The sequence below is a fragment of the Morone saxatilis genome, unplaced genomic scaffold (assembly GCF_004916995.1).
Source record: "Morone saxatilis isolate NCDOM2014 unplaced genomic scaffold, NCSU_SB_2.0 Contig23, whole genome shotgun sequence".
Taxonomy (NCBI): domain Eukaryota; kingdom Metazoa; phylum Chordata; class Actinopteri; family Moronidae; genus Morone; species Morone saxatilis.
This window is the reverse complement of record NW_023339796.1, coordinates 10,493,789-10,516,622: the sequence shown is the minus strand read 5'-3', so window position 1 is coordinate 10,516,622 and position 22,834 is coordinate 10,493,789. Positions and strand designations below refer to the sequence as shown.

At 40.1% G+C, this 22,834-nt stretch overlaps 1 protein-coding gene across 3 annotated transcripts in view; it reads right to left on the bottom strand.

Moving 5' to 3' along the window:
* Window positions 1-22,834, bottom strand: part of LOC118335100 (adhesion G protein-coupled receptor L2-like) — an 84,556-nt gene that overhangs the window by 51,384 nt on the left and 10,338 nt on the right. For all 3 annotated transcript variants that reach the window (XM_035671298.1, XM_035671296.1, XM_035671297.1), the window contains exon 2: window positions 12,429-12,641. In XM_035671298.1, coding sequence (XP_035527191.1) covers window positions 12,429-12,504 — 76 coding nt within the window. In that variant the 5' untranslated portion in view covers window positions 12,505-12,641. The remainder of the gene's footprint in view (window positions 1-12,428; window positions 12,642-22,834) is intronic.

Below are 22,834 nucleotides of genomic sequence, written 5' to 3'. Positions count from 1 at the left end.
CCTGACCTGCCTGCTAAGCCGTCTATTGAGCTCAGGAGAGCAAAGCATGGGCCGGGACCGCTTCTCAATATGTTGCATTCTGGGAGTTTTTCTTCTTCTTCAGCCTATAATTCACTGGCGACAATCCCCCACCTCATAATACATATTTTGTTTTCTATCAACACCCTTGAAATTGGAAGTGGCACTGTGGCTCAGATGGGTGCATCTGAAACCATCCACAGAGTTACACTCTGTGGCTTTTAAAACCCTGGAGATGAAACGAAAAGATAATGGAGGTTTTGGTGTCGAAGATATTGCCATTTGGCGACAGCAACCGCCAGACCATAACACACATGTTGGAAGTTCATCTGTTCTGTGTGTTAGCCCTTTTTAAGAGTGCAGTCGTGACCAACCTTTAACCCCACAAACTCCTCTGTGTCAGGACATCAGACGGTGGGAGAAAGAACTGGAGGAATGTTTGATCAGTCAAAAAAGAAAAGAAAAAAAAACTGGGCCATTTTTGGAGGGTAGACTGAGTGGCGAGGGCTGGCACAGACAGAGAGCAAAGGCGTTGGTTGACGCTTGTCATCCTCCATTAAGGTTCCTTTGATTGGCCTTTGTGGTCCGGGAAACGGCAAACAGCTGCATGCAAATGGCCCTGTTTCCCCAAGGCTGGCCCCCATTGTTCTGGGCTTGGGTTTGACAGGGACGCTTTCTCTCCAGTATAAAGGAGGGTGTAGCCTTTAGTCAAATAAGAGTGCCCCCACCGTGGTCACAGCAGGAGCACTTCAAGATTGTTTGTCTTTTTACGTTGTTTTATTCCCGATATTACTGGTAGCCAACATCTTTGGAAGAAAGAGCAGATCTTAGAGTCAAGCTTGTCCTCAACAGCGGGGGATGCCTCTATAATCCAATATCCGGAGTGACAGAGTGGTCATACTGCATGTTTTGCTCTGGTGGAGTAAAGATTTTCAATGGGAATTCATAAAGTAGGACATAAAATGAAAAGCATATTTGAATTCTTAATATTAGGGAACAAAGCATCATCAGTGTTTTGGCTCTTTTTTGCAGTTCCTTTGTTCTTTACTGCAGTATTTCTGATCTGTTCAGTGGAAAGTTTTGATTTCTGGCCAAGGAATAAAATTAGCTTATAAAAAATGAAATTCAAGAGACCACTGCGGTAAACCTTTTATGTATTAAATAAAACAAAAGTACACTTCACTGTCCATGCACATGCCTCTAAACCGACAAACTGCATACTTGGACTAATTCCGCTTGAACTGTACAAAGACAGCACTCAAAATTTCCATTTCCACATCCTTAAATTTGTAAGCCATCCAGCATTGCTGCCTAAAATGTGCGACACAAGTTCACAAATGCAATACATGACCGCCCATCAGAAGTGAGAGACACACAGGAGCGAGGTGGGAGATGAGAAAGGAGATTTGGGATTTACAAAATAACACCTGCTTTTCAAATACAGACATACCCCGAGAACTCCTCGCTATGCCACAACGGCTCATATTTCATTTCAACTGTTGTAATGCAGTGAAACATTGAAAATCTAGTTGGACATATGGCACCATTTCCCATGACACTTTAGTCCCCGCTCCAGTCCACCTTGCTGGGAATTGTTTCTAAAGACAGTGTCAGACAAGACCACAAACCCCGAGGCTACACCCGCCTTTCCCAGACAACTGCTATCAGACACTCTTGATTCCGATATAAGTATTCTAAAATAGAAACTGGCAATACAGGACCGAGTCCATTTGTGGTTAGACGAAGCGCTCTGAGTCATATCTCTTTTCTCTTTCTTGTGATACATGAATTCAGTGTTCGCCACTTCAAATTCCAAAGCCACTATTTGTATTCATGGCCATGGCCTTTTCTCTAACGCAATTCTTGAATGTTTTCTTGACTTCAAGGGGGAAAAAAAAAAAACAGTAGGTGGGAGGAAAGAATCACATGCACCATGTTGACGCATGTCTCGTTGAAGGGGTTTAAGGGTAAGAATTTGTCATATTGCTGAGCGTGACAGACCCTGCTGCTGCCTCTTAACTCCTCAGGTGGGTCCATTTAGAGACAGCTAGATCCCATCACGCCAGATGCAGGCATGTGATGCTTTCTCTTTTAGGTGAGCAGCAAGAATTTGAAGGGAAAAGTCAGTATTTTTCACGTTGGGACTGTGGCCATTCTGACTACAGGTTTATTATAACTTTGCACAAATCACCTTCATTGAAAATATTAGGGAGATGCACAAGCCTCCTACAGCTTTTTAAGTAAACTTCAAATTGGAAAATTGAACTTTAATGGTTACCAATTAAAACTGTATATATTGTTTGTTTAATTAGTAAAAAAAATATTGTAATTTGTAAATTTGTATACTGAAGACCATTACCTGGAGACTTGTCACTGTGAGGTTGCTGGGCAACCAGCACAGACTCTACAAAGTGTCCGCACCTGGCTGAGAAATGCCGCATAACTTTCCATTACAGTCATACTGTATCCCTATTTAACAATGAATGCCAAAAAATGTAGAAAAACTTGATTTCTTTGTATTTTTATATCAAATTCCAATTATTTTTCTCTTCCTGTAAAACAAAATGTGACACGTGCTTACGTGAACTCACCAGCTTCAACGAATAATCGCATGAAATTCACTCATTAATCAATCTTCAGCTAGCAACAGCGTGGCTAATTACTCCCCGAACAAAGATGCCGTTAGCATGCAACCGACCGGGGCTCAGCAGCCTCCAAATGAACACAGCCTCCAAGACAGACGGAGGCTAGTTTGACGACAGCGCTATCGAGGTGATTTACTGAGTTTACAAATGGATGCTTACTGCCGCCAACAGTTGTGTTGAATAAATAAACATAAATACAGCAGCAGCCACTAATATCTAATAGATAGTCATTTGTTTATTAGGATAACAGAGGATGGATGAAAGATCGCTTAAAGATCAGTCACTCGTTGCTGTAGGTATCTTCTTCCCGAAGCGAGCCTACTTCTAGGGAAACTTTCTGGCTAACCAAACCAAATATGCACACACTAGTTTACTGTGCTGGAGACTGTTTCACTTCCCCAAAAAGGTAGAGGCTGGCTGAACCGTCAGCTCTATTTACAGTAAATAACACCAATAACCACCTCTGGTAAAGTATATATATGATACGAAAAGTTATTAACACAGATCAATAGGTAAGTTGCTAGTTGGCTAAATGGACAGTTAGCTTGGTTAACTGGCTGTTTAGCTACACTAGCTAATCCAAAGGGTTACTGTCTGTGTTTTAGCTGGACTAAAAGCCAAGAGTTTGAAATTATGTATTATATCTTAAAATTCATTTAAAAACAAATTTATTTTAGGATTTTTGAGAATAAGACCCTGGTTGAAAAATACCAGAATGTTCCTTTAAAACATGCAAATCCCTTTATCAAGTATCTAACAACCCCACAATGTACACAAAATATTTAACATGCACACACCGTTCTATTTTGATGTCTGGAATCACACAACACACAGACAATGTTTAAGTTTTGCCACGACTGATGCACAGTCGACACGGTGGATTATTTTGGTTCAACAGAGCAGCCGGCTCAGCTGCAGAAGACTGCAGATGAAGAATTTCTCCCGAGGGAGTGCAAACTAAAGAAAAAAGCCAGAAAGTGGAGGCTATAATCACTATGTCTTAATTTGCCCGCAAAAATCAAGGTTTTCTCCTCCGTCGATTGGTTGGATGATCCCTGACCCTGTGGGCGCACATCAAAGAACACCAGCAAGGAAAGAGGGGAGCATCATTACATTACTAACACATATAATCCTTTAAATGCAAAGAGGGTCAGTGCTTAATATATAACACACTGACAAGTGACAAGAGTAATTCAGTTGCAGAAACATTAACAGATGTAATGTCGTCTTTTGTTCGGTCCATGGACACATAACTCGGATTAAAGCGAAGTATAATTCGACACCTTGCACAGTCCACTGAGAAAACAACCCTTTCATAAAGATACAAATAACTGTCACAGAGGCTAAACATTTGAAAGAAAAAAAAAAAACTGTTTGACTTAGAAGATGAAAAATCCTATATGCTCCCGGGAGAGAGCCATTTTGACAGAATTAGTTCATTGCTAGTTCAATCTAACATATTGTTGCATCTCTTTTTGCAGGGGAGTTGATGAAACACGCAGAAAGAGGTGAGTTAAAGAAATTCTCCCAAGTGCAGCAGGGGTATAGTTTCACAGGTTTGATCTACCCTGAGTGATTCTTAACTCCCCTCAAAGCCCATATTTTACCCCTGCACTTAAACCTCAGCTGGATTTTCCGCTCAAGAAAACGTCTCAGAATAAGTCAGGTGCCTCCCTCAGGGTAGGGATGGAGAGGAAAAAAAAAAAAGGAGGGTGAAGTCAGGAAAGAGGAAGAGGAGGAGGAGGAGGATGTGGGTTTGTCTCCATCACATGCTTGTGTCTCTGTTCTTGTTTGCTGGGGCACAGTCTCCCCATTTCACCCTCCTAATCAACCCCCCACCTCCTCCACCCGGCCCTGCCTGTTCAGCGCCGAGCCCAGGAGGCTTAGTCAGTACGTCACACAGACAGGGTGTCAGGAGAAACTGCAACTGGAACACGGATTACATGAATAATGAGCCAGAGACTACAAGAATGACTAGGAACAGAGATCAGGGCCTTGAGACGATAATGAACAGACAATTCTGATAAGAAACACAGGCTTTATCTTCAAGCAGACGCAGAGCCTGCAGTAGCCTTTAACGCAGCGGTGCTATCGCTTTCATCGGGCACAAGTCCATTTTGGTTCTTTCGTGTCTCTAAACAAACCCACTTGTGCAAAAGTGAATGGAGTGGTGTAGTTGAGGTTGTGCCTATGCAGATGAGGTGGTGCAGTGCAATTTTGGTACTCGTTTTGGCACGAAATTATGTTTCTGTGTTTCATCCCAACACAAGAAATTTTTGTGGCTTCAGCTGGTGCACACACGGACAAAAAAAACCTTTTATGTATTGTTTTGTTTTTCCTCTTCATTTGGCATACGTTTTTAATCTAGTGCACATTTCACTGCACATTAAAATGCAATTTTTAATGCAATTACGTCAGAGTCTGTGCTGACTTAGATTAATGGATGATTCTTATCAGAAATGTCTTCAGGACACATCCTCAGCGGCCTGCTAACAATGTTTTCGAGATTGCACACGTTGACTGGACTTCAGGTCAAACATTTGTTGGTGAGACCCATTTGCACTTCATGTTTGCACTTGCACCCAGTTTCCAGAAAATAGATTTGATATATGCATATAGGGGAAAGTCTCACATCTGGATTGCTAAAATCTGCAAGGATTGGGTCACGCGCCATGCTACCATTACTACCTGAAAGCTAAACTGCTAGCAGGTTTACTGTAATGACTACTGTTGGTTGTGTTCTTACACTGGCAGATAACACACTAGCAGTGGGTTTCATGGTTTTGTTTTATGAGTTTTAAAAAAAGAATAAACAGATTATTGAACTACTTGAATTTGGTATTTGTTGTCATTTACTGCAATGACTGTGAGCTGTAACTTCAATGGCAGACATTCATTCAGCAGAGCTTGTGGAAATGTTTTGTTGGGTGACAATTTGAAAAATCTATGATAGTAGAACTGTAAGGCTGAAAGTAGAAAATCATTTATTTTGAAGTGATCCTTAAATGTGGTTTTCAAAATCTGATTATCTAGATGATATGTTGGTGTAAACGTTCATAATGGACATATTTGGTTTTGGGGGGTGGGTTGGAATGCTAAATGGGTTTTTTCATTATACATTGACATTTTTTGATTTGTCTGAATCACAGTTACTAAAAGGAAAGAGGTGAAAGAATTAAGGAATGTGGCAGGTTTGTTGGTTTTGATGTGTTTTTTTCCCCTTTAGCTGTTAACATTTTTCAAGCACAGCACAGCACAAATAAGCCTACAGAGCACCCTCACTTTCCAGATAGTAATGGTTTGCAGGCATACAAAGATATTACTAGCACACTGTGTATGCATACTATACAATGTACATACAGTACAGTGCAATACGGGATGCCTTTGTAGGATTTTATACTGCTCTGTTTGGAATAACTGAGATTTACCAGGAAAGTCAGTGAAAATAAAATATCCAGGCACATTCCTTGGCAATAACCCCCCGCTATCTCTGGAACACTGACCACTTTGATTGGCTTGAGTGTGATGACCTTGCCCCATTCCCTTCCACCAGCATTCCGGTCAATGCGAGCAGAAAACAGGAGCGCTGATAAGAGATGCACAGATGGGGAGATGCTGATGACAGACAGTTTCCTGCCCCTCATCTTCGACGAGGCCATTGTGCCTCACATACTCAATGGGGATATACACTACAAGAGGGGGTCAATACCGATAACGTAAGGCAAACAAAAACGTCCTTTGTGCTTCGCTATTTCTCCTGACTTTTTTCTTGCTGCGTACTTATTCAATTTCCTGCACGGCAGGAGAGGGCTTCCTTATCTTAGACTGTTTATACCTGCAAATCGGCTGGTGGCCTTTTGTTTGCAGGTGACCCACCCTGAGGTGACATTTAATTCCTGGACAAAAAAATGTGTGGTCATGCTCTATGGCACAGCCTCTCAGCCTGAGGAGATTACTAATACAGTGAATGCAACAGAGCTGCATTCATGGCCTGTAGTGAGAGCTAGCCGGCAGACAGAGAGAGGCAGAGAGGGAGAGACCCAACACACGTCATTACACCGATTCGAATCATATATGACCTTAAGCCATACAAAAGTGAGTGAAATGAACAAGAAACCATTGGCAGGCGAACCACAGTGGAACCATTTTCATGTTATATTTACACATCAGTCCCTCACGATGTGTTTTTCTCCTTCTTTGTCTCAAGAACAGACACATCAGAAAATCTGTGCGTACACTAAAACACACACTCGAGTCACAGAAAGCACAAAAAAGCACATTTACAGAATCCATCATAGTTTCTTTTATTGATTATCATCCTTTACCCACTGTCGGCATTAGTTTAACACCAGCCTTTACTGTGCAAATCATAACCAGCAGTGACAAAAATGTGAGACCTGAGCTGTTCTGACATTTCTGATACGGATCGAGGTGGACAGGTAGAGACAAATGCATAATTTTTTAACAATTTTCACACCGGGTAAATATAATTGTAGCCTTGCTCTCCTTTTCTTTTTGTAACAGCGAGGGGCTTTTTGTTCAAATGGCCTTTGTGTCCTTTTACACACATGATGTGTCTCCAAATTAAGCTCTCTTTAACAATTAATGCTTAAAATGTATGTGACTAAAAAAAACAGCCGGAGTGGCTGTGCTAAAAATTCACTGCCGCAGGTATTTAGTCAGAACAACAATCTGCTTTGATTGCCTTAGCAATGTCCCTTTGGTGTTAAATGTTACATGCTTGCTTTTGTTTTTGCATGTTTGTTTAGCTCCTGTGCTTTTTGAATTAAAATTAGTTCTGACATGCCTCCAAGCTAGTTTAAAAGTACTGGATGAATGTTGAACCACACTCAAATCCAACAGGTTCTTGTTGCCTTTGTTAATACTTTTGTTTCAGTTCCAGTTCCTGATTTATATTGTCGGCAAACACCTCCACACACACACAAAGAAAGAAAAAACTCTACTGCTTTCTATAGTGTAGACTTGGTTTTATTTGAAACCCTTCTGCTTCCTCTCAAGATTAAATGCATTACTTTGTTATGACAGCTGAAACCTCCTGTGATGCAGCGACTTACACTGAGCAAATCCAAAAGTTTAGATTGTGAGGCAAACTACTTTGTGGTTGTAAGCCGGACTCATCTATTATTTGAATTAGACTGCCTGGTGAAAAAAAAAAAGTGCGGACAGCATTTAAGAAAGGAAAGAGTGAGGTAGGCATCTGGTCCAATGTTTATACAACTTGTTACTATAAGGGGTGTGAATTGAGCAGCTCTGAGATGCTGCGAGCAAGTGAGATTTAAAGCATGCTTAACAAATGAAATCAAACTGTCAGAAAAGTAACGCCTAGCCAATTAAATTAAGAGTTTGTTCATCAGCTGGCCATATAACAGCGACTTTCACAATCTCGTCTAAACACACAATAAAGCACAAGCTTCTCTCCTAAAAGGAGAAAAAGGTTTGCTCTCACATTCACATATTGGATGGATACATTTGTTGCTGCTTTTGCTTTACCAAAAACGCTCAGGAAATCGCTGTTGCAATAAATCTAGGATGACCCTATCAAGGGTGATATTGTATTTCATTTCCTCCGAGTGAAATACTGATCCTGGAGATTCATGTGACTCTGGCTCATTTCAATTTCATGTTCTCTTATGATTCAAAACTTTCCAGGTCCTCGATTATTATTAAAAAGGCATATTGTTACGCAATGCTATAAACAAATATATCTGGGGTTCTGTACAGAGACTAAAAAGCTGCATACTGCAGGGACTGTGGCAAAGTGCTGACAAAACTATTATTAATTAATAAAGAAAAGAAAAAAATTGAGAAAAGAAAAACAACAAAGATTATGATTTATCTGTCTCCATATGGCTCCCAATCTGCAAGAAAGTCCATTCAACTCAGATGATGAACCCCTTCCTTATTTCTTGAAATACTTCCAGTTCGCAAGAATTTCCATGCAAGACTGATGTATCAGATTTTTTTTTCTTCCTCTGTGCTTGTTCTCACCACACAGATTGACCAGTCATCTGTGAATCTCCCATGGTTTAACTGATAATTCATGATCGCCCTGCCATGGACCCGCAGCATTCAATATGAATTATAAAATGGCAAGCCAAGCATATCAATGGATGACAGACTGGATATGTATGGCCCAGGGCCAGAGACGAGTTGGAGCACAATGGCTTCTCCATTCAGTCAACCACAGGACTGGAAATACCAGTGTGGCACAAGGGAGGGTCTTCCATCAGCACAATGTATGGCACTGCTTGAGACAAATGTTGTGCTGAGACGTATTGTTAACCTTTACAACCTTTCGGGGAGAAACACAAGCATGCTGGTATGTTCAACGCAGGAATATTTCCCAATCAAAAAAGATCAAGACTGACAAGAAAAAAAACAGCAGAATTTGTTTTTTTAGTCTGTTGCTTCGTTTTGCATCATATATGTGTGATTCTTGTGTCTACTGATTTGATTATTCAAAAAACTACAAATAATGTCTCTCATTCGCTCACTCTGCCCATGCTGGAACACTACAGGACCTAAACAAACACCGCCTCTTTACTCTGATCCCCTCCCCGTCTCTGCAGATACGACACAGCTAACGAATACAAACCACTTAATCTTTTACATTTCCCTTTTGTGCAATATTCAGATATGAAGGCCGAGGGGCCTGCTCTCCTTTTGGCATTTAAACACAGCTAACTTAAAGTGTTGACACTGACTGCACGACATAATCCCCCGTAAATCTGGCTTTCTTTACTTTAAAGACTCAGATAACAGCTCTCATTCACACACAGCAGGTATGTGCCTGTGCACTTGCCCTACCTTTGTGGTTGCTCTCTTTGAATCTGGTCGTCTTCTTTCATATCTGCAGACTGGGCGGTGTGAAACATCTAAAACAAATCTGATACCTGCATGACCTAGTTTTCTGTAGCGTCATTTTATAGATCTGTTATATAATGGCACAGGGATGTGGAAGAGTACAAATAAAGAGAACAAAAAATAGCATATATGGAGGATTCATAAGTGTGATTCTTTCTCTATACCATTATACTCAATTTAAAAAGATATTCAAAAAAGATAAAACTTTGACATTATTTAAATTTGTAATCCTTAAGATTATCATGCAACCACACTCCATTTTTTTAACAATAGAGATTCACTATATCTACATTCTGTAAATATCTCTGTACATATTAGTTTTCATTGTTAGTGGTGGGGTCCACCATTCCCACGCAGGATTTAAATTGCCCTTACATGGAAAAGAAATTCACAAGAAAACGAAGTATAGATGAGATCCAGCGTTACTTTTTCTAATTTCAACAGTTTCATCTCACTGTTTACTCTCTTTGCACTGTATCAGTGCTGTAAGCTACTGCTAATGCATACCAAACATTTCCTACCATACCACTGCACATTGAAGGAATAATCAACTGATGAATCATAGAGTGGCTTTTACTGTAAAGCAGTCAATTAAAACAGGAATGTATTTGTCACATACGTTAGCAGTAACCGCAATTGTTCATCAAAAACACATCAAAACAAAAAAAGGGAACGAGAATATTCTACATTTTTTGACGGTGAGAGTATTGGAGAGTAATGAAAAGAAGCAAGAGACTGATGTGTGAAAAACTACTTGTGGCATGCGCACCTTAAAATCAGGCTGCGGTTGCTTATGGCATGATGAAAAAATGCCACTTGTTTACTTTATTAACTGTATCTTGCAGTAACTTACTTTTTTGGGCATTTGGGGGCCTCATTGAACTAATATGGCAAACTTGTTAGCAAACAGTTCCTTATTCACACATCTAGCAGAATGTAAGTCCAATGTATTTTTAAACTGTTGTTTGTCTCTGCCTATTCCGGAGGGAAATCTGTCTCTCTAGCTGCTAAATGCTTCACCATGTTCACCACCAGCTAGTCACCAACTGTGTCTGTCTGCTGTTTGGTGTACAGGTACAGTGGGTCTTTAGAGCTTTTCCGCTCAAAACTGCTGCAGTATAAGACGATCCTATGAGATGTAACTATGTAAAGTTGCAGCTGGATAGCCAAACGAAGAGCTGAAACTCTATAAAACTCTGTGAAGTTTAAGAGAGCTGCAGATTCCGGTGATAATTCTCTGTAGGTTCATCACTATGAGCTACCCTTTCATATTGTCACTAGATACATTGTTAACTTTAACTGAATAATCTATGCTTGACAAAACATTTTCCCAGGTATGTTTGATTTTGCACAAATTGATCAATTAAAGGCTAAAGACTGGTGTTCATTCTTCAAAATGGTCCAAAAGTTCATACCAGAAAAGAGAAAAATCACTGTCTCTCCAGCTTTGTCAATGAGTATTTCAAAGTGTGAGGAATGTTTTAGGTGAAAACGATAAACTTATTATACTCTCTCCTGGTGAGGGACAGGAGGTAATTATCAAGTAGAGTTCTAGTTGCAGGGACTCTGACGGAAATGTAGATCATAAGCTCTGGGATGCTGGCCCTCGGGGCTGGACAGGCTGAAGGTGAGTGGCATGTGGATAGAATCAGATATTGTTTTCAGAGGGACCCACACACACACACTCACACACACACACACACACAAACACACATTCCTTTATTGATGGATGGGCAAATATGCATTCTTAAGCCTGAGAGCCCTCACATCAACTGAAACCCAAAACCTGGACTTTCTGCATACCAAAGCAGTATTCCTCTTTAAGAAATTCAACAGGACTATTCAACTCAGTTTCAAAGCCAGGCCAAATCAGAGGGCTATTCTTCAAATGCCTCAGTAAGACTCTTCCACATTATCTAAAATTGCTAATCTACAAAAAAATGCATATCTGTTTAAAAGACTGCTGGGATAGCCTGCTCTATAGCGATCTGTCTTTGTTAACAAATTGTGCACCACAGCCAGACCTAAAATAAAACTGGAAGAGAAATCTATCGCAGAACAAAACAGCGAGAGAGAAAAAAAGGCAAAATCCAAATTGAAAAGGAAGCCCCCAAAATAATGCGCTTCAACATCTATCTGTAATCAATGCTTGGCACACAAGCATGTGATTTTGGGTTACTTTATTTCCTGGTACAATGGGACTGAAAGGGGAAAAATTTAATGATCATCATTAAGCAGACATACCAACATCAGTGGTTTTGATGGGCATGTAACAGACGGGTGTGTTTTGTGACAATACTTGTAATTACAGCCAAATGTACTAATCAAAAGTGAAGGAAGGAACCAAAAAAGAGCCTTGGGATGTCATTGCAGACAATTAAAAACACTGACACATTCTTTCTCAGTCCCAGAGTCTGGCGCTGAATCAAGTGCCCTGCTTTTGATGGTTGCAGGTGTACTGGCTGCACAGAACGATCTGATTTAGGTGCAAATAAAAAATGCATGTATTCTCTGCGCCTCCAGTGTCTCAAAGTACACTCAATCTGTTATAAAGCTCATTGTGCAGAAAAGGTGTGGTTATAAACCTTCAGGGGAAGTTCTTGACACACCGTTTGAGTGTTGTTCTGGAAGTGAAGAAATGTGTCAGTAAAAGTGTCCGTGGATTGACAGGAATATTCGATGAGCGCCGTACAAAGTGTTCGAAACACCTTTTTCAAAGTCCAAGGGTAAAGCCACTGAAGGGGAACTATTAGCACACACAGAAGGATGTGTGCTAATAAATTCAACACATTCATAAGCTGAATAATAAGTGGGTTCTTGAAAGGTTGACCAGAATCACATTAACACTACTCTCTGCCACGTAACTCCATGGTAACTCACCTTCTGAACAGTGAAAGCAAAACAGAAGGAGCAAGAGGCAGCGAAACACTGGACACCTCCACAGTGCAGAGGCCATTGTGTGCTGTACGCAAGCGATCCAGGAGCCTGATGGCTAATAATAGTGGTTCAACGTGTTGCAGTGGGAGAGTGGAAAACTGGAGCGATGTCAACGATCAGTAGTTCTCGGAGAGGCATCACCAGTCATCTTCTCATCTGGAAAAAAAGAGGGAAAATAGCATAAACACGGAGGAAAAAGGAGCTTCGGGTGTCATTTTTTATCTGGATTGTGTGCTTTGTAATAAAATAAGTCTTGTAAGTTGCTTATGAAATGTTGTCTGAACACCATGAAAACTAAATTCCTGGCTGCTGTTTGATTGAATAAACAAAAGCATTGTTTCACAGAAATATTAAAACTTGGGAGGACATTCATATGAAAACAAAGCAGATAGTGTGCCTGGTGCTCAGCACTTATTCAGCACTCTGTGGCATGTTACAACTGAATGTTTACACTGCCTCATTCTCTCACTTTTCCCTGTTTCACCTTCCCCATTTACTCCCAGAGCCCCACGGGAGAGAGCTTGTCGCTCCGGCAACACGTTCGCACAGGACGCCATTAGAGACACAGCTGCTTTGTGAGCTACTTTTGTCTCCTTCCTTATCAAGGGGTGACAAAAACAGTCCTTTGTCTGCAAAAGCAGCAAAAGGTTAGAGCCTGAGACAGTCTAACACACCAGACAGATAAGCTGCTTACCAAAGTCAAACACCAAGGAGGGATGTGTTGTGTCATATGTGAAATACCACACACATACACACAGACTCACATATGCATGCCTGCACAAACATATAACCAGGGACATGCACACTCTTGCCAACGTGGACACACATGCAGAGACAGCATCCACACAAACAAGCACACACACACACACACACTCCAACATGCTGTTTATTCCCATGGGGTTGCCATCCAGCATCACCCCTGCGCACGCACACACACACACACACACGTATCAACATTACAAACAGGATCGGTCACTTGGTAGCGTTGCTACGCAGAGGAGAGTGAATGTTTCCTGTTTCTGAATGCTGCTCCTCCAGAGCCACCCGTCAACCACCCTGATTATTTTATAATGAACCTCAATTTGAGCAGCAGAGCAGTCAGCTCTGATCGCTCTCCGGGCCTCAGTAATGCACTTGGATATTTTTGGCAACATGAAAACCCACAAAACATGGGAAGCTTTTACATTAGCATTCTGAGTAATAATTTAAGTCACTATTGCATTCTATACATGACCCATGCTTGGCTGGGGGGGTAATAGCAGAAAAAAATGGATCTGCAACTAGCCTGACGCAGCCTGAGAGTGTTTATTTTCATTTGAGGTCACCCGGGCCGAGCAGTTGGGCAGCACAGTCTGAGCCAAGGAAGCACACATACAGCTAACTTATAATTTATCAGTTAAACTTGGTGGTGGCGGGGGGTTATAGGAATTGTGGTTTTATTTGTCTTCTAGTTGTTTATCTGCCAGTGGCGCCAAACCAGATCAGATAAGACCAAAATGGAGGGTGCAAGCGCTCTTGCGCGGGGAGTCTAATACTCTCAAGCCTTCTAACAAGACTGCCACCAGTTCAATATTGGGCAGAACACCAAATCTCCAAAGACACACGTGACATCTTCCTCCGCCATTTATCTTCTGCAAATATGAGGCCTGGGGCCATGGGGTAACAATAATGGTGGCTGACAGGAGGAGATTGGAAACTGTTGGGGAGACATCCCCCTGCCCCTTCTGGCCCGCTGTGCCTGCTGAGCCACTCGGCCCCTCCAGACACCAGGGGGCGAGAGCCTGCCAGGCCTCGCGGATGCAGGCTTGCCCTCAACACCCTGGGGTTCTTTCTCCTGATGAGCCGTTGCCCCGCTGAGTAACATGTCTCCTTTCTCCCTTAAGCTGGTGGAGGACACAGCCATGCTCATCTTCCTAAAAACACTGTTTTGTTTGGTGGGATTTTTGAACTGAATCGGTCCGGACTTGAGATAAAAGGATTAGGCGATTAACATTAGGATGCTTTACACAAGTACTGACAGACGTATCATAATTTCACATCAGGGGACAGGGGGGATGATGGTTGTGGGGGGCTAAGATGTTCTCAAGCAGAAAATGATTTTAAGAGGTAAGTGAGTCGTCGTTAACCCCTGAGAGACTGTGCTGAGAAATTATCTACACCAATCCCCCCCTAAAGCCTGGGAATTGAGGTTACTTGTTTCTCGGCCAGAAATTTTCGCATAATGTTCACCATGTTCCACTGAGGCAGATATTTAAAAAAAGGTACACAGTTATGACTAACTGTCACCACCTACACTAAATCTAATGAGCTCAAACATACAATATACACCAGAAGACCACTGACTAAATACAAGTTATTCATTCTCCTCTACGCCTTGAGCTCCCCTTTCTAAAAAAATACAAGTATATATATTCCCCCTGGTTTTCTCTCTATTAACAGTATATCTTTCTGAAACAAGACAAAAAAAATCCACCAATGAAATGAAAAATGATATACAAACATTCACGACATCTGTTTTTCTTTTGTCTTCTATACATACACGGTGGAAACCCAAGGAGAGAAATCTATCATCAGTTAAGATAATGGAGAAAATCACAGTCCACAGCCAATTTTTCACATCAGCCTGATAGAAATAATAAGCAAGCATTTAAAAGAGGACGGCAAGCAATTAAAACATAATTAAAATAAATGGATAGAAGGAGACAGCCCACATGTCTTAACATGAAACACAAGGCTGTGTGCAACAGCCGGCTGAATGAATGTGAGTCTCCTTTGACAAAGCTTGTGTCTGCCTCACTCAAGCTGGAGAGGCGTCCAATGAAAGAGAGAGTGAGAGAAGGGGGGAGTTTGAGAGTTTCTAAGCCGGGAGGGACTAAATGGATGGGAGAGGGAGAGCAGAGGAGGAGAAGAATGGAAGGGGGAGAAAGAAAGGGGCGGTAGGGTCACTGCGGAGGATTGACAGCCTGTGAGTATGGCCTGACCTCCTGGGTTCGCCTCCAAGTTTTCTCCACAGGCTTAGAGAAGACAAAAATAAAGCCCAGGAATGTTAATTTATTTTCAATTGTCAACGCAGAGAAGAGAGAGATAAAGAGTGCATACATACATATCAAGTAAGACTGGAACAAAACTAATGCCCAAGTCCAAGTGTAAGCTGAAAACCTACAAGTGAAATAGAGATGTGGCTCTGTTGAGCTGGATCTTGCCAACACAATGATTCGTCTTCCACTCTTTGAATAACTACTAATTTGGAGAACTTTCTGCCCCGCCCCTATGCCCTACATTCAGGACAAAAAAAGACACACATGTGAGAGGGGAATTTCAAACATCAGAAAATGGTTGATGGGCTACGAGTGGGAGACGGGAACTACAGGAACTAAGAAAACACAGCCTCCAGACACTTTTTTTCTGTCTTCGGTGCACCCTGATGTTCCCAAGGAACTCTTTTGTCATGACAGTCCTGTCAGGACTGCGCTTTCAACCCCTGCAGGGACATGATGTCATTTCCTTGGCTCCATAAGCGATTTAGAGAACTTAGCCATCAACTGCCAGACACAGAGATGGTCCGACACCGAGCAGAGTCTGCAGAGAGCATTTTCTCAACAAAGAGCTGATAAGATATTGGATAAACAGGTTGTAAACTGTGGTTTACAGCTGTACATGCTGAAACGATAAAGATTTATCAAATGTCTTGACTGAAGTTGAAATGATTTGTAATTGTAATTGATGATCAACAGAAGATTAGGTCATTTTTTAAAGCAAAAACGCCAAATACAGCTTCTCAAATGTGAATATTTGGATTGTTAGTTGGACAAAACAAATATATACAACAACAACAACAACATTTAAACATATACATTTGAACTTTGGGAAATTGTTATTACTTAGTATGGCTGCACAATTAATCAATATATTCGCATATAATCGCAATATGGCCATGTGCAATATGCACACAGAAGCTGCAAGGTTTTGATAAAGTTAAAGAGTGTGACAAACAGCATTATAATGAAGCACTGTAGTGCTGCAGAGATACCCTGGCCTACAACTGTTATTCTCCAGATTTAACAAAACATGTTTGTTTGGTACAGACCCCAAAAAATGTCACAGAGAAAATTTAATTTGTGATGCAACAATCACTAGTTCCTCACTAATCATGAATCATATCGCAATATCTGTCAAAATAATGGCAGTATGATGTTTTTACCATATCGTGCAGCCCTATACTTTTAGGAGCAATACAGTATCTTAGAATATTGCGTTGCTCTTAAAAGTGTAAACCGTTTTTATGCTTTTCCGATAAAAGTGGAGCTGCAACGATTAGTCACTTAATCGATCAACAACTATTTTGATCTCAATGAATCCTTTTGAGTCATTGTTTCAAGAACAACAGCCAATATTTCTCTGGTTCCAGCTTCTCAAATGTGAAATGTTTCTGGTTTTCCAAGTCGTCTATTATTGTAAAATGAATTATATATAAATGGGTTTTGGACTGTTGCACAAAGCAAGCAATTTAAACATATAAATTTGGACTTTGGGAAATTGTGCGTGTGATTAATTGCCAAACGCCTTCACTTGGTTTGGGAGCAGTTTTTAACTTGAGAGCGACAAAATATCCTAAACTAATCTTTTTATTCCGAGTTCCTATGAGCCAATGTGTGCTACTTATTGTATCATAATTACAGCTTGGTTCAGTGCCTATGAATAATAAATATGTCAACAGGTGTTTTTATGATGATAGATCACAGAACATCTTACATGTTCTGTTTAGGTCTGGGTCAGAATAAGTTCCTGTAACATTTAAATATGCAAAACTCAAATTCCAGGCACTTAAACTGCAGCTTTTATGTCTTGTTTTGGGGATAGCTGGCTCTAGATTAAAAGGAGACATCTGAAGGAAGAAAAAAAAAAAACACGATCTTCAGTGCAACTAAAAAAAAAAAAGAAGCCCAAACAGAAACCCCCTGAAAGGTGCAATGCTTCACTATTTTATAGAGAGAGCACAACAGTTGGTGTGTTCAGCGGCTCTTGGCCAAATGATTGAGGCAGTAGATAAGATAGAGTGCCAGCGGGCAGATGGACATGGTGAAACAGAGAGGGGTGAGCAAAGAAGCTTAGTAAAGTGAAAAGAACAAAGAAGACCCAGACTGAACAACCAGGTTAGTGTCAGGAAAAATGAAGAGAGGGTGTGTGTGTAGTCTTCAAAAAGGATCTGTGCAGAGGAGCAGACACTTGGAAAAAGGCTAAAAGTGGATGTTTCTGTCAAGATTTATAGTTGAAATCACCTGTCAAGAAAATAGTGAAACATGCCTAAAAGAGTAATTACTCTTATTATGTCTGTCTACTTCATCCATCAGCGAGGTTTAGGATTGTAACTTACTATCATCTTCACTGTGTCATTTATTTGTACAATTCATCGATTAATTACTAAGTCTATTAAAACAAAGTTTCCAGAGTTCAAGATGATGTCTTCAAATGTCTTATGTTGTCCAACCAACTGTCAAAACCCCCACAATATTCACTTTAGTATCATTCAACATTAAAAAACCCAGAAAATGTTCATATTTAGGAAGCTGGAGCCAGTGGATTATTGCTATTTTGCTTTGCTAGGGCTGCATGATATGGTAAAAACATCACATTGTGATTATTTTGACAGATATTGTGATTCTCCAGTGGGAATTATCATTTTTGAATCACACTTTTTTTTAAATCTGGAGAACAGATTTGCAGGCCAGGGCATCTGCAGCACTACAGTACTTCATTATAATTCTGTTTTGTTTTGTTTGACTTCTATCAAAAAATTGCAGCTTTTATGATTTACATATTGCAGTTGACCATGCAGTGATTTTGATGATATTCCGATTAACTGTGCAGCCTTAATTTTTGCCTTAAAATGACTTAAATTATTATGAAAATATCACAAACTGTGTAAATATTTACATTGTCAATAGTAATCTAGACATAATGAAACCAATTGCTTGCTGCAGACATGTTTTAATACACACATTTTTAGATTCTCCACCTTAACCTTAAACCTGAATTTTGTAAATGTTACCTTGCCTCATGGAGACCATCTATTCTGCAACTAAAAATATGTGGGGAAACAACTAATAAAATTATTCATTAACATTCGGTCACAGGTTACTCGGAGTTCAGTAGCCAGTTCTGCCTGGCCGTAAAATGAATAGGCTGACCTCAGAGCAGTTGGTTAAGCAGTAAGGTCACCGGAGAAGAGCAGAGAGCAGCTCAACACTGACATGCAAAAGAGAGGTTTTTTCCTTTTCATTCAGTCTCTTCATAAATGTACCGACAGCCTCACTTCTCACCTCCTCCACGCATAAATCTAGCACTCCTCTGCCTGCTTTATCCACACAAACACACCCACACACACACTGCTCACCTCCAGCTCGCTCCAATGCTAAAACACATTTTTACAATGGAAACCATGATTGGCCTGGCAACATCACCCCTCACCTAAACATGAGCAACACCCACCCACACACACACACACACACAACAAATTCATTCACTCCTTCAACATGCTTCCAGCCGGCGATGTGTTGATGTTCACACCTTCTGGGGGGAAAATACATTGACACGATGTTAAATCTTTACACACTGTAGCCCCATTTAGACTAGTTTTCAGCAAAATGTACGTGAAGTAACTTCTAATATATAACATCTGTGATGTTAATGAATAACATGCAGGGGAGGAAAAATCTGTGTAATCAGTCCCCAGTGTTACAGAACTCCATTCATGTGCTGCCATCGCACCAAAAATGTATCACAATAATCAAACATAATTTCCGCAACTGACAGCAACTTGTTTAAACAATGACAAAACAGCAAAGGAGGCGAAATGTTGCATCTGGAGCATCATGAGTGATCTCAGTTTGGGGTAAAAGCTTGACGAGTGTGCAGAGTGCTCCTCTCCCCAAAAAGGAAATTACACATTATTTGCAAACTATCTCAGGGTTGTCATTTCAGATTGGACTAGCTGAGGTTTTTATCAGAGGTTATTTGCGCAGGAGGTCCCAGATTTGGCCAGCCGCTAAAATCCGCACAAGTTACTGACATGGCAAGATTTAGGCAGGACTGAAATTTACAGACATGCTCCATTTTCGATTCCCCCCCCCCCGTAAAACTAATCCCATCCAAATAGGGCTTATGACAAAGTGGTACAATGACAAGTGACATTGCTGTTGCCAAAAGTGAGAGTGGTTAGTTTTTACTAAGAAATATATGTAAATTAAGCAAACACTACTAATCCTAAGGGGGAGCAAGTAGTTGGCGCTGTAACCAAAAAATACATTTTCAATTGTGTGCGAGGGCGTAGATTTGGTTTCAGAAGGGGGGGGGGCTGTATTTATGTATTTCTGGCAAATAACACATTATTATGAAATTAATGGTATTCTTATTTTAAAAAATACAATTTAAAGTCCAGCATTATTATCATTATTATTACACTAACACTACTGAAAACCAGATTTAGTTTTTACAGTAGAGCTGAAACACTTAGTAGATTAGTCATTCAATATAAATTTCACAAAATGGCCGATTACAACTTTTAAAACTGAGTTTTTGCTTATTCATTTTCTTGTCTTACATGATAGTAAACTGAATATCTTTGGGACTGTAGGCTTAAGAAATTGTGATTTTTCATTTATGTTTGCCATTTCATATGCCAAGTCATTAAGGAAATAAATAGAGATCAATGAGATGTATGATAGATAGATGGATAGATAGATAGATATTTCCCAGCCCTGAGTAGTACTTGCTATCCTCCTCTTAGGCTCAGGTAAAACCTCCACCAATCAAAGGGTAGGGAGGAAGCCTGCATGTGGCCTGAGAGGCAAAACCTGGGACAAACAAAGTCACCTCTCTTCTCTCATCTGGAGTCTGGCAGGCGGACTGTTTAGAGAGATTTTAATGTGTAAATCGCACTGAAACTAAAAGTTGGTCAGACAAAAACTGCTTTTTGCAAAGTATTGGAAATTACGTTTTTGATTTTACTTCTACATTGTCATCAAGGAAAGTTTCACTGGCACAAATAAGACAGTTTCTGAAATGTTAAAAAGTTGCTGCCACTCAAGTTTGGATAAAACTCATGTAACACATAACACCTACGACAAACAACTGCCAGCATCTCCTTGTATCTCAGCCACACAGCTGTTGTGATGTTCGTGTCTGTGAGACTTGATTGTCATCAGAAGTACATAAACTGTTAACCAGACATTTTACATCACTCAGACATGCTGCTATGTCTCTCCTGATTTACACTTCATGCTCAGTTTATATTCTTCCTGATTTTGGAAGCTATTTAAAGTTAAATGGCTTCTTTCAACTGGGAACAATTGAATGTTTTGACACAATGACAACTTTGTGGCTCGCTTCACAGACACTGATACATCCATCCTCCTGGTTTCATCACCTTCCTGTAGTGGATTCACTGTGAAGTTTAAAGTATTTTTCAACTTTAAGCACTTTTTTTTGTCCAATATCCAGTCTGCTTTGCATTACCTATGCATGCTCAGCACATGGGCTGCATTCTAACTGTGGACGGTTTGTGTGGTCTCTATTCATTCAGTGTCTTTAGTGACTGACATGCATTCATTTGCCTTAATTCAGGGTGTGCACTCAGAAGCACAGTGACAAAACTGAATTTGTATGAAACACACATGTCACAGTCACAAAAAGGCACAAATCACTTTAAACTAGAGCTGAATTCTGCATCACGATATGAATAAGAATATTTTTTATAGCATTAAAATTCCACAGTAACATAATAGCCTCTAAAATGAATTTGACTTTAGCCTTTTTTCAACGAAAGCTAAACATTATAACCTTCATGAAGTCTGGATTTATTGCAGGGCCAATGTATTAAACTGCATTCAGTTTAGCTATTGGTGTACTGACTAAACAGGCAACTCTGTATCATGATATGACAAGAAAAATTGACATGAAAAATATTCTAGAACTGAATCAACTGGTCAATTAATAACTATTTTGATAATCAAGTAATTCTTAAAGCAAATATAATATATATATAATATATAAATATACGTCGTTTTAAACATTTAAACATCTGTTGTTTTTCTCTGTTTTATATCATTGCAAACTAAATATTTGGGGATTTTGGAGTGTTGGTCAAGCTGTTTGAAGACGTCATTGGATTCTGAGAAAATGTCATTTTTTACTATTTTGGTTTATAGACCAAAGGATTAAACAGTTAAACAACAACATGCTGGGAGTTGTTCATTTGGACAACACAATATTGTAAAATTCCCTAATAGACTTGGGCTATATATGTATAATATAGACTTTTTTTTCACTTACACAATACATGACAAACAAATATACAAAGAAATAGTACTTAATAAAAGTCAATTGTGCCAAACACCTAGGTAGGTAGGACAACAGTATCTACAAGTCTTGAAGTGCATATTTTTCTTGGAAAAGTAAAGCCTCTGGTTATGTTGAGCTGAAGGGGGTGGAAATTGACTCCACACTCTGCTCTGCAGGGTTTCCCTAGATGTTAAATGATGTTTAAATCAGGTGGACGGGGAAACCATACCAGGAATTTAATTCATGAAAGCGTCGCAAAACATGGTGCAGCTACTGTAGACCTGCGAAATTGCCTCATATACCTCGGCCATTACACAACGGTGTGAAGTAATCGTCAGTCCTAATGAGTCCCACGAGGTGGCAGCCAATGCTATTATCGACCCTACACCATGTTTAACAGTTGACAGCGGACATATTCTGGATTCTTCTTCAGGTAAACCCATTACAAAGCAGGAAAAAAGTGAAAGAAATGTTTAACATCCTTTTTTTTCTGTTTATTTGCTTCTTGAACCAGATAACCTACTGCATGTTTGCATCTTGGCCTTGGATTAAAGTTTCAAAAGGGCATCGCCATCATCTACGGAACTTGTTTTGTAAAGGCAATGATATTTAGCTTTAGAGGATGTTTAACAAAGGTGTTTAAAATATGTACAGATTCTGAGGTCACAGTTTTATTGGGTTTGCCAAGCAAAAAAAAAGGTGAGGACGCACAAACACCTACTAGGTTTGTGTATCAACATTTTTTTTGTACCTCTGTGTCTGTACATTCAATATCATGGCTGTAAAACCTAAAAACTAAATTAATAAAAATATTACACATATCACTGTATAAAGTAAACAGTTGCCTAATTATATGTCCAGCAGACACGGAGCAGCATTAGCATTTATTTGTAGTCGTGTTCCTGCCACCTGATGAAGATCCAATATTCACTCTCCTTTTAGCCCTGTTTTTGTTCTCCACCAACTCCTCAGGGAAAATATACGTCGTTTTAGCTGCTAAATGCTCCACT